At 35.9% G+C, this 19735-nt stretch overlaps 1 protein-coding gene across 1 annotated transcript; it reads left to right on the forward strand.

Annotated features, from left to right (window-relative positions):
* The first annotated feature begins 3010 nt into the window (after window positions 1-3010).
* rbp3 (retinol binding protein 3) lies at window positions 3011-19495 on the forward strand. The gene is made up of 5 exons (XM_039735490.1): window positions 3011-3032; window positions 9261-12202; window positions 12806-12996; window positions 16134-16276; window positions 19167-19495. Exons 1-5 carry the CDS (start codon window positions 3011-3013, stop codon window positions 19493-19495), a joined length of 3627 nt encoding a protein of 1208 aa, XP_039591424.1.
* Window positions 19496-19735: the final 240 nt, after the last annotated feature.

The following is a 19735-nucleotide window of genomic DNA, read 5'->3' on the forward strand; positions in this document are numbered from 1 at the left end:
AAAATAGATCCAGAACAAAAGCCTGAATTGTTGCTTTTTTACGTGGTTGTTCCTGCTTTAATAAAGCAGCATAAGGGCCAGTGTATACTTTTATGAATCTAGAATCTACCATATGTTCGGCAGAATATAGTATCAAAGCTGATTCAATTTATTTTCAGAAGAAGGAATTTTTTTAATTCTGTTATGTGATTGATAAAATATAAAATTATAAAATTATGTTGGGAATAAAACCGTAATAGCAGAAACTGAACGGCCTGCCTACATTATGACAACAATAACATGCTGCATGTGAAATTCAGGCTAATGGTGAAAGGTCCATTCAAAGAGATCACCAGCTATTTATTCTAACACAGACATGCCAATTATGCACTATTTGGATTTCTGTAATTTCATGCATACATGAAATACAACCACATGTATTTTTAAAAACACATGTTAAGGCCATGCATGTTTTTTTAAACTATTAAATATATTGCAGTACGTCCGTCTTGTGATGCCCTTGATAAACTATTTTAATTCTTCACATATGACTCGAATGCAATCCATTCTTGCAGTAGTGATCCAAATCAGATACAGTATCCAGTATTACCATGATATTGTTTAGAAATTTGTGCCACAGTAAATGTTGCTCTGTTCCCTTGTATGAATGCAAATCAAATAATTTCACTACCACCCACATAAATCACATTAAGAAACTTTCTTACTTCTACCTCCACTACATATTCTATGTTTGCTCATTCCTCTAATTTTCTGATGCTAAAAAACATGTCCATGCTTTTATTACATCCCACATCGATTACTGTGACTCCCTACATTTATTGCAGCTACAGCTGGTTATAAACTCTGCTTCAGGAGTCCTTACACAGGCCCATCCGAGCACCTATCTTGCTCCACCTTCATCGCTTGCCTGTTTCTTATAGGAGTGCATAAAAAAATTATAATTCTAACCTATAAAGCTTTAAATGGCCACGCACCAGACTACACTGGTATTCTTCTCCATCACTATGCTCTTGTCCGCCCACTAAGGTCCAAAGATTCTGGCAATCACCCATTGTGACCCAAACTAAACTGCACTCTATTGGTGACAGAGCCTTCAGCTCTATTGCATTCAGACTTTGGAAGGCCCTCCTGAAATGAATAAGTTCATTTATTCTTAAAAAAAAAAAAAACAAAAAAAAAAACCTTAAAACTGATTTGTTCAGGAAGGCATTTAGCTTACCCTGACATTCTGTCCCTTTCCCTCAGTACAGGTGCTCAGGATGATTTGTGTTTATATCACAAATTATGTTATTTGTTAAGGGTTTTCTCGTGGTATTTTTGTATTATTTTTTATTCTGGTTAATTGTATTTCCTATATTTAACTTTATTTTGTGTTTTAAACGCATGTTGTGTTGGACCCAATGTTGATCTTTTTTTCTGCTTTTCCCTGCTGTTCATTTTGAAGTTTTAGTGATGCACTTTAAACATGGGAAAGCTGCTATATAAATAAAATGAGATACAGAAGCTTTAATAATAACCCCAACATCTCAAGAGCTGAATGTCACTGTGGATTATTTGGCCTGGTGTGTGGGTGTGTGTGAATGTGCTCTACTATGGATGTGAATGTCATTCAGGACTGGTTCCTGCCTTGCACCAAATTCTGTCAGGAATAGCTATGGCTCCCCTGAACAATATAAGGAAGAAATCAGAATCGGAATACACAAAATAATAGCAAGCCTCTGTAGAGATTATAGCTCTAACCATGAGTGACACTCAACCCATTTACAGCTCATAGCGTACTGACCAGCTATTTGTATTATGGAAAAGAAATCTAAATAATATAATGCTTGAACATACAATAACTATAACAAGCAGCATCTTCATTAAAAATAAAAAGATACAATAATAAAACACGAAAAGACGAAATGTTTTTCGCTTACAGGACCACACGTTCTCCTAAATTTCACGGGGTACAAGGTAAGAGCTTTTACAGTTGGTCAGAGCCAGGGATAAAAGTGTCCCCCCACAATACTGAGAAACGACCAAAGAAAGTCCCAATTCTGCCTCAAACGGCATCCGCTGACGACTGCAAGGGGATACTCCATCAGCTATTACTCCCCAGGCAGGGCTCCGTGTCTGCAGACGGGAAGTTGTGAGATGATGGATGCTTAAAAGCTGCCATTAGGCACGAGAGAGAGAGAGAGAGAGAGAGAGAGAGAGAGCAAAGGAACGTTCTGAGAAAGATTCCAGAACGTTCTACTTCATATCACTGTCCGTGCCAGGCCAAACAAAATAGTTAAGGTGAAAGCTGTACATTATTACATAAATCACAAATGTACAAAAAAGCACCAGCTTACTAATTTTTGTAAATACAGATCTGCGTTGCCCTAAGGCAAATTATTACACTTTACACAGCAAAATATAAGGCATGTTTTGGTGTCGATGTTACTGTATCCTCTTGTTTATCATTAAGGTCGTTTTAAAGACTCCATTATTTTCTCTTCTTAACATAACGGAATTTAAAGATACAAACGTCAGGCAAATATTAAACATCAACCTAAACATACCTTGGTACAGGGAAGGCGCAAAGGAGAAGTACAATTATATAACGGAGACAGGGCAAGTTTTATCGCCATGTGCTCCTACGATTGTAGGTCTTTTCGGGGGAAAACAGTAAAAGCATACACGTAAATGAATAATATAATTTCTTGCATACAGTCCTGCTGAAACGCAGCACGCTAGGCTAATGAAGCGTGCAAAGCGAGGAGTGTCGTGTTGAGCGCTCAACTCTTCCGCGCCATCTGGCGTCTAAATACGAAATCGCTACTGCCGTAGTCACATTTGAATTGGGCTGTCGGACGTGCTTTCGGCGCCCTCTGGGGGAAGCCACATGGCTTCAGTTTGTAAGCGTAACAAAAAAAAATAAATACTAAGGTAACGTTGTTTTCCATTTCAGTATCTCTATAATAATAATAATAATAATAATAATAATAATAATAATAATAATAATAATAATAATTAAAACACAAGAATGGATCCAGAAAACACTACAGGTACATGGCAGACATTCTCTTGTGTCTTCTGTGGATAAGATTGTGTCAAACAGCTAGCTAGCTAAGTCATAGTGATATGTCTGGCAAGACAGAAGGGTTCATGCCAGCCATACAAGGTCAAGTTATAAACAACAAAAAAAAAAACTACAGAAACTATATTCTTAAGGACGCTAACATTACAGAGAGTCCATGCACATACTGCTACAAAGAATAAGGGTTCATTTGTTTTCAATCCTGTTTTTTTTTAATTAATCTATTTGTATGGAATGTTGTGTGATTTCAATAAAATCAATAAAATAAAATAAAAAAGAATAAGAAACAATCCAATGCAACCCATTAGGTTGTAAACTCCTGACACAGACAGACTATATGCACAGACTCAGTCAGATGAACTAGCACAACAGCACAAACCAGTTGACATGTACAAACCATAAGTATGCCCAACCCCAGCATAGTACTAGAAAAAGTCACACATAAACTATACTGAGACTGAACTACAGTATATTGACAGAGATGACCAGGCATAACAGTGGTAGTCAAACAAAATACAACTAATACATATTATTGACATTGCCATATCAACACACACAACCTATTAGATACATACACAAATAAAATACCTAAGTGCACAGAATCAACAGAAAAACAATATGTAGCATGTGATGAATGGGTAAGGTGATTGTTGTACCCATTGCTATATCCATCACTTGTGTCATCCCACATATATGTAAGCTGACAGACATTACATATAAACCAATACACATATATAAAATGACAGAAAGCAACCTTTTTAAATACATACCACATAGTGAGAAAATTCTTAACACAAATAACCCCCTAAAACATAGACACAAATAAACAAAACATAAAAATGGCCGATGTCTTAGCCTAGGCCCAATATAGGAGATGACAATGGGACTGTCCCAGAAAATACTTTGAAAATATATTATTATTATCATTATTATTATTATTCATAACTGTCACATGCAAACCAAATAAGGCAAATTTTCTCTCTTTTAAAAAAACATGTTATAGAATTATGGCATAAATTATTTGTTGTTTTAATAAAATGCTGATAAAGAGTAAAAAAAAGAACTTGCATTTAGTGATAGGGCTATTAATATTATTATTAGTAGTATTACTATTAATGGCACAGCGGTGAGCATTGCTTCCTTTTACCTGCAGAGTCCTGTCTTACATTCCTTACTTGGTGTTTGCATGCTCTCCTGTGTGGGCCTTTTGTCACCCTTTCAAAGACAGCTGTGTGCATTAGATTGATTGATGATGGTAAACCAGTGTCCAGCATGAATGTGTGTGTGTGTCTGAGTATGTTCTGCACTTGACTGGCACCCTACCCTGTGCAGTTTCCTGCCATGCAGACAGTGATGCTGGAATAGTCAGGAGGTTCCCAAACTGGACAGACAGGTAACAATCTCAGTTAATGGATAACTTAATAGAAATACTTAAATCTGTTGTGAATATATGTTAGTAATGTACTGTATATTCAGAAGTAAACATGCCATCCAATTATTTTCCTGATAATTGTTTGACAACTGTGCATAATAATACATATACTTCTGTTTTATATTTATGGAAATTCCTTTTACCATTTTATCACCCATTTTTGTAGATGAAAATTCAAAATGCAGAGATTGTTCATTCTAAATTTGATATTATTACTTACATCTTTAAAAATTTGATATCACTATTCAAAAGTGTAGTGTTAACTTTGTGAAATTTAATATCAGTATTTCAAAAAGTGATATCAACATTTAGAAATCTGATAATGTGGTGTCAGATTATGATCTCAAACATTGAACAATTGGCATCTATGGACTAAAAATGTACTCTGAATATTCATATCAGCAATTTAAAATATATATTATGTTTTGGAAATTTTATATCAAGGATGAAATGAACTTTTAAAAATGAGGCCTCATCACCTAGAAATCTGATATCAAGCTGAAATTGAAAGAATAGCAGATAAATCTTTTAACAGTATTTGAGGTGTGTGGCATATTGTGGTTTATTGCGAGACTGAGGAAATAACTGTGTTCCATGTTATCAGACAAACAGGAAAAATGAGTTTCCAAGTTGAAAATTTTACACGAATAGCCTTTGAAGTTGGAGCTCTAAAACGGTTAATTTTGAGAAAACAAAGCTATAGAAATTATCCATGTTGTGACATAACACTGACCTTTTCACTTCGTCAATTGTACAAAAATAGAAAATATAAGCTATTCAGCCAGAATTGGCATTTTTGAGGTCAAATTGCATATAGAAAGACACAGTACACCTTTAATGTGTTTTGTTTTCATTTTATTTACATGAAAATATTCATTTTATATTTAACTGCTTTATACTTACAAAGCAAATAACATATCAAAAACAACCTCACATTTCTCCCAAAACTTAGGACTAGAAACTAATGTGAATACACAAAACTTGAAAAGTAAAGCATCACAAGTCAAGGCTCCAAATAATCCAACAGAACATAAGACAAAGAAAAAGTATTATATATAGCTGTGCCATGAAGGCGGCCCTGAAGAAGTGCAGAATAAAGACTCAAGCTTGCATATACAGTATCTTTATGTGTTGCCTTCCTTTTTTGTTTCCATAAAGATAACTAATGCACTCAAATTAAGTTTAGATTTGGAAAGTCAGATAGAGTGGAGCTGCTAAAATTGTTGAACTTAAATTATTTTCAATGATTGACATTCCTGTTTCATACTGTTGTTTTATTCAGGAGGCTTAACTGACTGATATGGGATGTTAAACTATGTTCAAATTTGCCTACATGACTTAACATGCCTTAAAATCTTTGTAAATCTTATTTGTCAGTAGATGCTTATATATTCTTTATTGCCTTTGCCTTGCTATCATCTAGCTATACACCTTCTTGTGTGAGCTTTTGTTTCAGTTCTTATAAACTTTCATTTACTCCTTTTAAATTACAGACTATTTCTATTAGCAGCCTCTAACACTTGTTTGAGTCCGCTTTATGTTCCTTGTTTCTTTCCACACAAGAATGTTATCAGTGTACACCTTTGTTGCTAGTACACTATCAAATATTTGTTGTATTGTCCTGTGAAAAATATGAGGAACTGAAGGTAATCCAAAAGGTAATGTCAGGAAGCAACATCCCCCAAAAAGGTGCACAAACATGCACTGCTTTTGTCAAGACCTACTTGCCACATATAATTTTTCCTCACTTAAAGAGGACAAGGAAGTGTCACCTGCTGGTTGCTTTGCTTCTTATTTGTGGTGCTGTGTATAGGTTTATACAGATTTTTGCTTAAGATAACAAACAATAAAGAAGAATAGATATTAATGGATATATTGTGAAGCCTTAGGTCTGAATTTTTCTGCAACATCAATAATTACATTAGAGTGGTCAGCTAACTATGTTCTTTAATCTCATGTAAAATATAGAAATAAATTATCTGCTTTGGACAGGATCCTATTCAGAGGATCAAGAACTGTAATCCGGAAGGTATCACAACATAACATATTGCTAATAATACATGAGGGTTAATGGGCCACAATCCAGTTGTAATGACTTCAGGGATTTTGCAAAAAGACATCCAGTCCACTCTCCACATAATCCAATGGTCTTGTAGAGAATGGTATTTGTATTGTAAAGCTGCTTCTAAAAAAGGCAGTCAAATCCAAAGCTGATTGTGAAGGAAATTATCTTTCTTTCATACATGCGTATACTCATGTATTTTATTATTACAGAACAAAGAATTTCTTCCACCCTCACATAAAAGGTTGTGTTAGGCTTGGCCATGTGATAAGTTTACTTTAAGTTTCTAACATTCCTATTAACACTGGCAAATGGGAAACCACAGATATAGATTGGAGCAATGGTTGATACCAGACCAACCCAGAACCAACAACTGAACATCAAGCTAAAGTACTCCAATTAAGCCATACAGACTTCTACTTGAGGAGATATACTGTATAAAGATCTTAAAAGCTCCTAAAAGTCTTAATACTGAATGTGAAAGCTGAACTTCCATGTTTTGTCCAAAGTACTTGTGTACTTTGATAGATTTGACTGCTGGTGGGGAAGATGTGGCATGTTATAATTTATTGCAAGACTAAAACGAGACAACATGAGAAAACTTTGGAAATGGAAATGTGATATCAGATATCAGATATGTGGTATTGACTTTAGCTACAAAGTGATTGTATGCTGGAATTCTTGTTACCAGCATTTAAGTGTTAAACCAAATAAATTGCCAAATTTCAAAACCTTGATATTGGTTTCCTGAAACTTGACATTATTTTTCAAAAGCGTGATTCTGGCGTTTAATACAAACTCACTGTATGTTCAGATTTGTCTTTCAAATGCTAATATCAAAATAAATACATTTTGCTTCAAATTTTGAAATGTGGTATCTTCTTGTTATCAAATTTAAACATGTATGAAAAAGGTCATTAAATGCTGTAAAGGTTTTTCATACATATTGTTCATTTGTAGACATGGAAGTTAATTTTTTCAGTGCAATGCAGTGAAAAACACCCCTTGTTTGTGCTTAGTCTTTTCAACTCCAGATTGCAATGCAATGTGTGTATATATTTTATATCATTCCAGTGTTTTTCCCCCACTCTTTTCTTCTTTGATGTGAATAAAAAATGTTTCCCCTTTATTGTTAACAATGCTACCTACCAATGAAGAAGCATTACAAAAATAAAATCTGAATGCCCTTTATTTAGGTGCAGAGACTTCAGACTTGTAGACTGATTAACTAACTAAAGAAATTTCCAACAGCTCATCCTCTTTCAAAGTATAAAGCTTAACACTTCAGTGATTGACACATGTGACAGTGTTGTTCTATTCTTAGTAGAAGAAATTGGAATCCTATTGGCTGAAAGCAATGGCCAGACAGAGGCTTATGTAACTGAAACAGTATTAAAAGTTAAGTACGATTAATCAACATTTTAAGAAATTGCACACAGTTGTATAATGCAGTTTTTAAGATTTAGTTTTTTTTAAAGAAAATTCATGTTGTTTTATTAATGTTCTGTGTCTCTTATACTCATAAATTAGTATTCCAGTGATTATAAAAAACAGACCAATTCCTAATCATGTATATATTTATATGGATGTTACTCTGTATCTGTGAAACAGCACCTCTAACCACTATATGTGAAAAATATCAGTATGTATATTTTATACTTTAAGCAAAGTTTTTTATTTTTTCAAATTTATTGTAAACAAAACACATGCATGCAAGAATCTGCAAACATGAATTTGTGACCTGTTACACAGGTTACAAATATACTATATTAAACATAAACATGCTGGAAGCATATTTACCAGTGTGTCGCAGGAAAATCGAAAACTATTAATATAAGAATAAACCTGTAAATTATACATTAATCTATTTTCTGAGTCTGCTTTGTCATTACAGGGTCATGGGAGTTGGAGCCTATCCTGGTAATGTCTACATTGGAATAGTGCCATTCCATCACAGGGCACCGCCTAGCACCATTTATCCATAGTACGCATTTCTTTGGAATGAAGAAGAAAATCAGAGTATACAAATAAAATCTGCAAGGAGAAAATGTAGAATGTACACAGACAATAACAAGCTAGCAATAAAACAAAACCTAGAGCTATAACACAGAGGTTCTTACCACTGAAATGCTATGGCTTCTTTTTTGTAAAGCCTCCTTACTATACTTAATATTTCTGGAATCTGAATGTTCTAGCATTTATAAAGGGTATTAAAATCTGACAATTATATTACAGTAAGTTCAAAGCACATTAAAATCAAACATATAAGCACGTCAAGAGATGTTACTAGATTCAGATCTCTATTTTAAAAATAATTTTTAAGCGTCATAAAGTATTACAGCTTTTTAGTGTAAAGAGGATGAACATTTTTTTAATCCTCATTGAATTTCATTTAGGCATGAACATAAAATAAAATTCTAGTTTGCTTTTATTTTGGTTGTGTTTGTCTTTCTATGTTTAGCAGACTCAAATGCACCCTTATTAATTAGATTAAGGGTTTAATTTAAACACAAGCTTCTTACCTCTTGAGACTTGCAAAGGGAGATCACTGCCATTTCTCCGTGCATCCTGCAGAATGAAGTTCACCTTATCATTACGCATTTTCTAGACAGAATTACTTTAAGCAAAAATTGTAATAATAATGGCAAGGGTTGTATATTTAGTGTTAGTTTTCATTTTTTTCACTAATGCTTTATCACAAGAAAATTTTCAACCAAATTTGGTGCTGGATATGGCAAATGTTCTGCTTGACAACTACTGTTTTCCTGAAAATTTGATTGGAATGAAAGAAGCAATAGAACAAGCAATAAGAAATGGGGAGATTCTTCAGATATCAGATCCAGGTACACTAGCTGCTGTTTTGACAGCTGGCGTGCAAGGTGCACTAAATGACCCACGTTTGATTGTCTCCTATCACCCCACTGGCTCAGTCTTCTCACAGTCTTTGCCTTTAGCAGATTTGCCAGTGCAACAGCTCCTTCTTATGATTCATAATTCAGTCCATTATGAAATTCTGGAGGGAAACATAGGATACCTACGGATTGACCATATCATCGGAGAGGATGTGATTCAGAAAGTTGGTGCTTTGCTTGTCAAGGGCATCTGGAGTAACATAATGGGAACCTCTTCTTTAATTCTGGACCTGCGCTACAGCACCACAGGACAAGTATCAGGAATCACTTATGTTGTATCTTACTTTTGTGAGGCAGATCCTATTCATATTGACACCATTTACGATCACCCTTCTAACAGCACAAGACAGATCTGGACATTGGCAAGTCTTCTGGGAGAAAAGTATGGAAAGGATAAAGATGTGATTGTTTTGACAAGCAGGTATACTGAAGGGGTGGCAGAAGATATTGCTTATATTTTGAAACATCTACATAGAGCCATCATTGTTGGTGAAAGAACAGCTGGTGGTTCATTAAAAATAGACAAATTAAAAATAGGTGAATCCAATTTTTACATTACTGTCCCTGTTGCTAGATCCATCAGTCCCATTACTGGGCAGAGCTGGGAAGTAAACGGTGTGTTTCCTTGTGTTCCTACTCGTGCAGATGAAGCTCTTGATAAAGCCAAATCTATTTTGTCTGTTAGGAGTGCCATTCCTAAAGTAGTCCAAGCAATAACAGAGATATTGAAAGGATACTACTCATTTACTGATCGGGTACCCACACTACTTCAACATATTTCATTTACTGATTATTCTGCTGTGACATCGGAAGAAGACCTTATTTCTAAACTTAATTATGAGCTGCAATCTGTGTCTGAAGACCCTCGACTAATAATAAAATTGACAGATGAGTCCCACGTAACAATAGAAGACAGTCCTACTGCTAATAATTTGCCAAATGACCCTGCACTTCTTCAAGCTTTGGTGGACACTGTGTTTAAAGTAAATATTTTAGCAGAAAATATCGGCTACCTTCGATTTGATGAATTTGCTGATGCTTCAGTGTTGGTCAAACTAGGAGCACAAATAGTCAACAAAGTGTGGGATCCTATTAAAAACACAGAGAACCTTATCATTGACATTCGTTATAACACTGGTGGTCCATCCGCTGCTGTTCCACTTCTGCTCTCATATTTTCATGATCTGTCTCCACCTGTTTATTTCTTTACAGTATACAACAGACTCACCAACAATACAACAGAATATTCCACAATCCCAAATTTACAAGGTCAGCCTTATGGATCAAAACGTGGTGTGTATGTCCTTACAAGCCATCACACCACAACAGCTGCAGAGGAATTTGCGTACTTAATGCAGTCTCTAAGCAGAGCAACAGTCATTGGAGAAATAACCTCTGGAACTTTGTTACATTCGAGATCATTTCAAATAGAAGGAATCAATGCGGTCATTACAGTTCCAGTCATTAACTTCATTGATAACAATGGAGAATACTGGCTAGGAGGTGGAGTGGTTCCAGATGCAATAGTTTTAGCAGAAGAGGCTCTACATAAAGCTCTGGAGGTAATATATTTTCATGCTGATATCTACAAGTTAATTGAAAGTGCAGCAAATCTTATGGAAGTGCATTATGCCATTCCAGAAGTCTCTGCTAAAATAAGTTCTGTGCTCCAAAAAAAATGGTCAGATGGCTTGTATCGGTCAGTAGTGGACCATGAATCCTTAGCATCTCAGTTAACTTCAGACCTACAGGAAACATCAGGTGATCATCGTTTGCTTGTGTTCTTCAGTGACATCGAACCAGAAGTACATGAAGATCAATCATCGAAAGTTCCAAGCCCAGAAGAGCTCAACTATATTATTGAAGCCTTGTTTAAGACAGAAATTATGCCTGGCAATGTTGGATATCTGAGATTTGATTTGATGGCAGAAGCAGAAATCATTAAAGCTGTAGGACCTCAGCTTATTAATCGTGTGTGGAACAAGCTTGTAAATACTGATATGTTGATTATTGATATGAGATATAATACGGCTGGGTACTCAACTGCTATTCCATTATTGTGCTCCTACTTCTTTGATGCTGAACCTATTCGTCACCTGTACACTATCTTTGACCGTTCCACTTCAGGCACCTCACCTATAATGACCATACCTCAGATTTTAGGTCAGAGGTACAGCCCAAAGAAAGACCTTTTTATTCTTACAAGCCACATGACAGGATCTGCTGCAGAGGCATTCACTAGAGCAATGAAAGATCTAGAAAGAGCTACAGTTATTGGGGAGCCTACTGTTGGAGGCTCTCTGTCTGTGGGAACATACAGAATAAATAACAGTAACTTGTATGTTTCAATTCCTAATCAAGTAGTCCTAAGTGCAATTACTGGAAAGGTATGGAGTGTATCTGGAGTTGAACCACATATCATAGTCCAGGCTAATGATGCAATGAATTTAGTCCATCGAATTGTTAACTTTCGCCTTCGGATTTCTTCCATTTTGCAAAATGTGGGACAACTAGTTGCTGAAAATTATGCCTTTGACCAAATTTCAGCAGATATTTCAACAAAGTTAATATCACTTTATGAGAGTGGGAACTACAAAAAAATCAATTCAGAAAGTGAGTTAGTAAAAAAACTCTCAAATGACTTGCAAGCATTATCAGGAGATAAAAACCTAAAGGTTTCTTATGCACCAGAAAATTCAAAAGATCACATTCTAGCTGCTGCTCCTTTTCAGGTATGGTCCTTAAATTGCTATACAAATTTTAAAGAAAGAGCAAAAATTAATGTTTATGTTTTTTATCTTTATTGTGAAATATAATTTATATATATTTAGATATTGTATTCCATTTTTATCAAGCATTTCTTGAGAATTGTAAATAAATGTGAAATAACATTTTCTATCCTGCTTCATAAGTTATAGAAGCCTACCCCAGCAGCAGTGGGCAGGGAAAAATTTTCACAGGGCACCTGTCCATCACAGAGACTACTCATGCATACACTCACACAGGGCCAGTTTGGCACCATTAGTTAACCTAACATGCACGTCTGGGGGGGGATGTCCGAGGAAAACCAACTCACCAGGAGGGAAAAGCCACCAAGAAAAATAAAGGGGAATGTGCAGACTCAAAACAGTCAAAAACAAGCTGCAGGATATGAACCTAGGATGCTGGGTCCATGAGACAGCAATAATTTCCAATACACCTCTATGTCTCCTGGATTTGTAAGTGATTATCAAAAAAAGTTAATTTTTTAACTGCAAAATTCTGAAAGGGTACGTAGGATGAAAAATAATATGATTGTCTAACTGAAATTTATCCACTTTTTGCTTTCTCTACAGATTCCTTCTCCTGAGGTATTTGCAGATCTTATCAAATTTTCTTTCCATACAGATGTGTTTGAAAACAATATTGGATATCTACGGTTTGACATGTTTGGGGAGTCTGAGTTAATTATTCAAGTTTCTGATTTGCTGGTAGAGCATGTATGGAAGAAAATAATAAACACAAATGCACTTATTCTTGATCTAAGGTATGTTGTTTTCATTTATGAACTTAATCCCAGATTAAATATTGTTTAATAACTTATTTGCTGTTTTAAAATAATATTTTTTATTAGAAGCACATAACCATCCATCCATCCATTATCCAACCCGCTATATCCTAACTAAAGGGTTAAGGGGGTCTGCTGGAGCCAATCCCAGCCAACGCAGAGTGCAAGGCAGGAAACAAACCCCGGGCAGGGTGCCAGCCCACTGCAGGGCGCACACACACACACACGGGACAATTTTAGAATCCCCAATGCACCTAACCTGCATGTCTTTGGACTGTGGGAGGAAACCAGAGTACCCGGAGGAAACCCACGCAGACACGGGGAGAACATGCAAACTCCACGCAGGGAGGACCTGGGAAGAGATCCCCAGTCTCCTAACTGCGAGGCAGCAGTGCTACCACTGTGCCACCATGCTGCCCCACACATAATAACATGCAACGAAATTAAACTGTCATAAAAATCACTTTTAGTTACAATGGATTATACTTTCTTTAAATGTCATCTTTTGGTGTTATGTAGGCTGAAATCAAAAATGATCAGATTTTTTATCACCTTTAATGAGATCTTGGAATCAATAATATTGAGTTGAAACTTATAATTGAGACATTTACATATTTTGTTGATTTCTGAAGCGAAGAGTATTAAGTCCAGCTCCTGAAACAAATGCACATGTAAGTACAAGTCTTTTGTCAATGTTTAAAGAAAAAAAAACAGGAATCTCATTAACTTGTTAGGCCTGAATTGACTCATTAGGACATATAAACTAGGTAAACAGCTGTTATCATGAGACCAGAGCTAGATAAATTCTGACTCATTAAGTCTTCTGGTGACATTGAATAACCAAAGTAATCTAATTGATGCATACAATTTTGGGAAAGGTTAAAAAATATACAGTATATCAAAGCAGTTCCTGGTTTGCAATTTCTACTACTAGGAATTTAATAAAGAAATGGTATTTGAGAGGAACAGTGAATGTCAAGAAAAGATCAAGAAGACTAAGAACAAATCCTTCAGGAAGTGCACGTTTTTAAGTTAAAAGGTGAAACAAAACTCCCAAATTACTGCAAAGGATCTTCAGGAAGATTTAATTGACAATTTAATTATAACAGTGCTTGTATCAAAAGAGTCTCCAAAGCAAGAGTCAGAGGAGGAAATGTTTGCTGTGACCTCATCAGAAATGGCACCGTCTGAAGTATGCAAAGGATCATCTGGACAAGCCAGAGTCATTCTGGAGGCAACTGTTGTGGACTGGTGAAGAAAAGAACATCTTGCCATCTATTAAACATGCGTGTGGATCCATTATGTTTTTTTGTGGTTGTTTGGAAGCCAGTGGCTCAGGGACCATTGCACACATAGTGAAGAATGGATTCAACTCAATATCAGAAAATTCTGGATGCAAGTATCATGCAGTCCATCAAGAGGCTCAGGCTGAGAAAAGGTTGGCTTCTACAAAAAGAGAATGATCAGCAATTTACCATGCACTATCACAAGAAATAAAAGCAGAAGCTTTTGGAATGGTCCCTACAGTTCCCTGGACCTGAAACATTATTGAATATCTTTGCATAGATGTAAAGAGTATTGTACATGCAAGATAGCCAACAAATATTTCTGAACTTGAGGTAATCTGCAATGAACGTTCCCATTTCTAGGAAAGAAATACTCACAACTGGATGGTCACTAGGTGCCAACAGATGAGGGTGCCCAAACATTTGCACAAGTTTTTTTTATGTTTAAGTACATTAAACAAAATGTAACATTGTCTTAAAAACTAAGAAAAGATTTGGGCTTAAATCGTATGTGTTGCAATGATTGAACTGAATATTTCTCATTTCAAAAATCAACAAAAGATGTAGTTGTCTTAGGAGTACCCAAACATTTGCATAATGCTGTATATCAGAGAATAACTAATAATTATCTAGTCCTCACCAAGTCACAAAGTTATAGAAATCTGACCTCAAGTAACACAAAATGATAGACTTTACTGTTTCATTGTTTATTCAACAAAAATATAAGTGAACATACAGAAACTAAATTGATAAACTTGTGGAATAACTAGGAAAAATAATGGAAAAGGCAAGATAAAAATGCAGCTAAGCATAAAGGAGTAAAGACTTTAGAGAGTGATTGAACATTGTACAGGTGCAAAGTGCCCATATACAGTAAGTATGGGAGCTAGTACACTTTGAGCGCCTCAGATGATTTCCAAGTAATTCATGCTTTCCAGCAACTGTAATGGGGAGATGTGGCCTGAGATTATATTAGGTGGAAGGTGTGAGCAAATGCATGATGCTGGGAATACGTAAGGGTAAAGCAAATGTCGACTGTAGACCAATTACACATCTAAAGAGCACAAAATAGATTTCAAATATAATAACTTTATAAATATACCTAACCTTTGAGTAAAGTAAAAGTGAACTCAGAATCATTAAATTTAATTTAGTAGACGAAAAGTATATGTGATTATGTTTATGAAGGAAGTCTTCTTCAGTTAATTTTTAAGCAAATCTGGAATTAACAAATCCATTATAATTCACTCACCACTGCAAGGATAGTTAATTTCAGTCTTGAGAGCCGTATGTTTTCCTTCCTTTCATTGCAGAGATTTATAGTCAGTTCTTTGTGGCGTTTGTGTTTTGCTGTAAACTGAATCCATGTAACTTGACATTCCTTTTAAGAGCATTTATTTATTTCAATGCCACTTTAAATAATTTGATAAGCCTTTTGAGATATATGTATCATTAAGCATACATCCACTTGCAGGGTGTCTAATTCATTCCTGTTCACACCCATGACTACTTTTAAAAATCTGCTAAGAATAATAAAGTGAAAAGTCATTTGGAAGCTGATCATATTTGTGTTAGTAAATTAAGAATAATATGCATATGTTCTTACACTGGAGGTTTGTTCTCCGTCCAGTGACTAAGTCTTAATAAAGAGAAACAAAAGGTGTAGTAATACTCAAGCTAGAAATTAAGTTAATTAGATAGATAGATAGATAGATAGATAGATAGATAGATAGATAGATAGATAGATAGATAGATAGATAGATAGATAGATAGATAGATAGATAGATAGATGTAACTTAATGTTAATTAACTTTGCATGTTACATTGCAGATATAACATAGGAGGATCAACATCAGGAATTGCAGTGTTTGCTTCATATTTCTTTGAAGAAAACCAAAGAATTCTTCTGGACAAAATCTACAACCAACCAAAAAACACAACCACAGAGCTATGGACTCTGGGTAAATTAAGAGGTTTGTTTTTTGAACTTCCTTTAACATCCAACTAATAATGTGTTTTAACTTTCTTGTTATGATTCCATTCTATCCAATTCCAAGCAGAATTTGCATATATGAAACTGCCATCATTAATGCTTTGTTAATATACATTGATAACTTAAGAGTCTTATTGAATGATTTAAAATACAATATGCTTGCTATTTGTCATCTTTGAGTGTTTACAGTATTTTGATTTATATTATTTTTGCTTTAAAAATGAGAGTATTACAAAATTGTGCCAAAAACAGCAAATCAACTAATTTACTGTTGTTAATAATAGCTATTACTTTTAAATTGCTGTATGATTAATTACATCATATAGTTTTTCATAACACCTTCACTGATTTGTTTATTCACTGTTTACCATGCTGCACATTTTTTCTTTCTTGCTTTAAATTAGTAGCCTACTATTTCTATAAAATGCCATTTCTTCTGCATTGCGATAATATTCTCCTTGGAAAGTTTTGGAAAAAGCCGATGAAGATTTAAAACTTGTCTTAAGGCACCTTCCATTCCCTTGACAAAGGGCCCTTACCAAAGCAGAAATTCTTAACATTGGTTGGCTTTCCCAAGGTTGCTTATTTTGTGGATGTAGCTTTCATAGCATGATTATCATTACCACATTGATGTACTTAGACTAGAAATGAATATGTAGATTTTAAATCATAATTTAATTTCTCGAACCTAAATCATAGTACTTTCAAAGTATGTTATGATTACATTTAAACTGAATATGTGTTTGGTCCAACATAATATGTGTATAGTGTGAAAGAAAGGTGCACTTGAGCCATCCCCAGACAAGAATAGCAGGGATTCCAAAGTCAAATAAAATGGTCATGTTTATCATAAAAAAAATGATAGAGGAGAAAGATAATCACAAGTAATAGGACAATATACCAGAAATTAAAAAATAAGCCTCAAACCCCTTTTGGCCAATGGCTTCTTTTACCTTTGGTACTATTTAACACTTCCTCTGCCCAATCTTTCTTCTACTAGTCAACCTCAACAAACCATCCAACCCCAAGTTCAGTGTCCATCTCGTCAGAAATGGCTTTTACACCTAGGCCAAAAAGGCTTCTCCTGGGAATAACTTCTGGGAACAGACATACAGTATTGTTGGGACCACCACTGCTTGTACAGCTGCTTCTAACATCCCCAAATGCATCCTAAGACCCAGTGCTCTAATAAAAATCCAGGCAAACACCTGATTATTTTAATTAGCACCACATTCACAGGCTAGCACACTGCTGCCACGTGTCAGACTGGGGCAACTCCTGCCCTGTGTCAATACATTCCTCAGCATTGTTCCATTTTAACTTACCCTAAATCTACCTACTCTTCTGCTCCCTGGTAGTACACTATCTGCAGTAAAGGGATCTTTAAACTTTGTTACATAATGGCTCAACTGCCATCTAGGGAAAACATGCCACCCTGTAGATAATATTTGACATAATTTTAGGGCATGCCATTCCTAGATAATGGCAACTCAGGCCTACTGCCATGAAAACAAGTGTCTAAACCAGTGTGCTTCCCGTCAGGACCGTGATGGTCCGAATTGGCTCCACGGCCAGAATCATCGATAGTCATAGACTGAGGATGAGTCAGGCAAATGAGGGCACACACACACAGCAAGAGGTAGGTGCCAGTGCATTGTGCTTTAATTTTCATTAAACAAATGTCAGTCAGTCAGTCATCGTCCAACCTGCTATATCCTAACACAGGGTCATGAGGGCCTGCTGGAGCCAATCCCAGCCAGCACAGGGCACAAGGCGGGAACAAAACCCAGGTAGAGCACCAGCCCACTGCAGGGCACACACACCCACACCCACACACCAAGCACACACTAGGGACAATTTAGGATCGCCAATGCACCTAACCTGCATGTCTTTGGACCGTGGGAGGAAACCGGAGCAACCGGAGGAAACCCATGCAGACATCGGGAGAACATGCAAACTCCATGCAGGGAGGACCAGGGTAAGTGAACCCAGGTCTCCTTGAATCCATAAAATCAGTGAAAGTCTGTGAGTTAAATCCAATGATAAAATGGAATACAACCATGCAGTCATGGGGTAATGTTTCTTTCTTCAACCTGAGCTCAGCGAGTCTTTCACTCCCTGTCTCCCCAACTAACTCAATTGTCACTCAGCTGGTGGAGACGCCAGCAGCTGCAGCTCTCACTTCCGGCTCACACCCTGACTGTAATTCAGTGCCAGCCCATCTGCATGTCCTGAAAATATCGAATTCAGTCCGAGCAGGAAAAAGAGACAATGAAAAGGGAAACGTGAGTGAGAGGGCAGTATTGGGTGCCTGAGTCAGTGTGAGGGAACAAAAGAAGATTAAGAAGGGACATGACTGAAGTGTTTAAAATTATTAGTACAGTGGATCGAGACTGTTACCTTAAAATGAGTTTAGCAAGAACACCAGGACACATTTGGAAACTTGTTAAGGGTTAATTTTGCACAAATGTTAGGAGGTTTTTCTTTACAAAGTGAACCATAGACACATAGAATAAGCTTACCAAGTAATGAGGTAGACAGTAAGACTTTTGGGACTTTTCTAAACTAGACTTGATGTTAACAGATAGGACTGGCGAGCTATGTTGGGCTGAATGGCCTGTTCTCATCTTGAGTGTTCTAATGTTCTAAAGTCAAAACAAAGATAATTTATCAAAGCCTCAGAGCATTGCATAATATATGCTTAAAAATAATCATTGAAAAGCATATACTGTACTCAGTAAAACATGAAACACAGGCAAATGCAAAAATCTCCAAAAGAAGCACCATAATATCTGGTAGATCTAAAGTGTATGATGTTACAGTAACAAACAGAGATCTTTTAATCTATGCCATTTTTCTAATTCACACAGGGGAAAGATATGGTGCCAAGAAGGATGTGGTCATTTTGACAAGCAGTATGACAACAGGGGCTGCTGAAGAATTTGTCCATATTCTGAAGAAAGTGGGAAGGGCTCTGATAGTGGGCGAAATAACCAGTGGTGGTTGTCTCTCTTCACAAACATTCAATGTGGCTGGTACACAGTTCTATATAACTATTCCTACTAGCAGATCTGAAGGTTCTCCTGAAGGGCCATCTTGGGAGGGTGTTGGAGTTACCCCTCATATTGAAGAGGCTGCCAGTCATGCAATGGAGAAAGCAAAAGAAATCCTTCAAAGTCATTTGCATGGTAGAGCATGAGTTATTTTAGATTAACACTTACAATCAAGACAGAAAACGATTTTGTAAGGCTTTTCCATTATTTGTCATAGACTATGATAGCATAGCTGTCTTAGATGCATGTTAACTAAAAAAGAAATGCTATTTCTTAATACCCACCTATGTGACAGTCCATTGTAGAATAAAGTAGCTCTTACACTGAACAGAAGACATTAAGTTGGTTTCATATTAACAACTACATTTTTTTTATCCATTTATCTT

This window comes from Polypterus senegalus, chromosome 1 (assembly GCF_016835505.1).
Source record: "Polypterus senegalus isolate Bchr_013 chromosome 1, ASM1683550v1, whole genome shotgun sequence".
Taxonomy (NCBI): Eukaryota; Metazoa; Chordata; class Cladistia; order Polypteriformes; family Polypteridae; genus Polypterus; species Polypterus senegalus.

Excerpts from the sequence above, each read along its gene's own strand:
- rbp3 (XM_039735490.1), top strand. The coding sequence starts at position 3,011 with ATGGATCCAGAAAACACTACAG. Across the intron at positions 3,033-9,260 it reads GGATCCAGAAAACACTACAG|AAAATTTTCAACCAAATTTG; the intron begins GTACATGGCAGA and ends CTTTATCACAAG. Across the intron at positions 12,203-12,805 it reads TAGCTGCTGCTCCTTTTCAG|ATTCCTTCTCCTGAGGTATT; the intron begins GTATGGTCCTTA and ends CTTTCTCTACAG.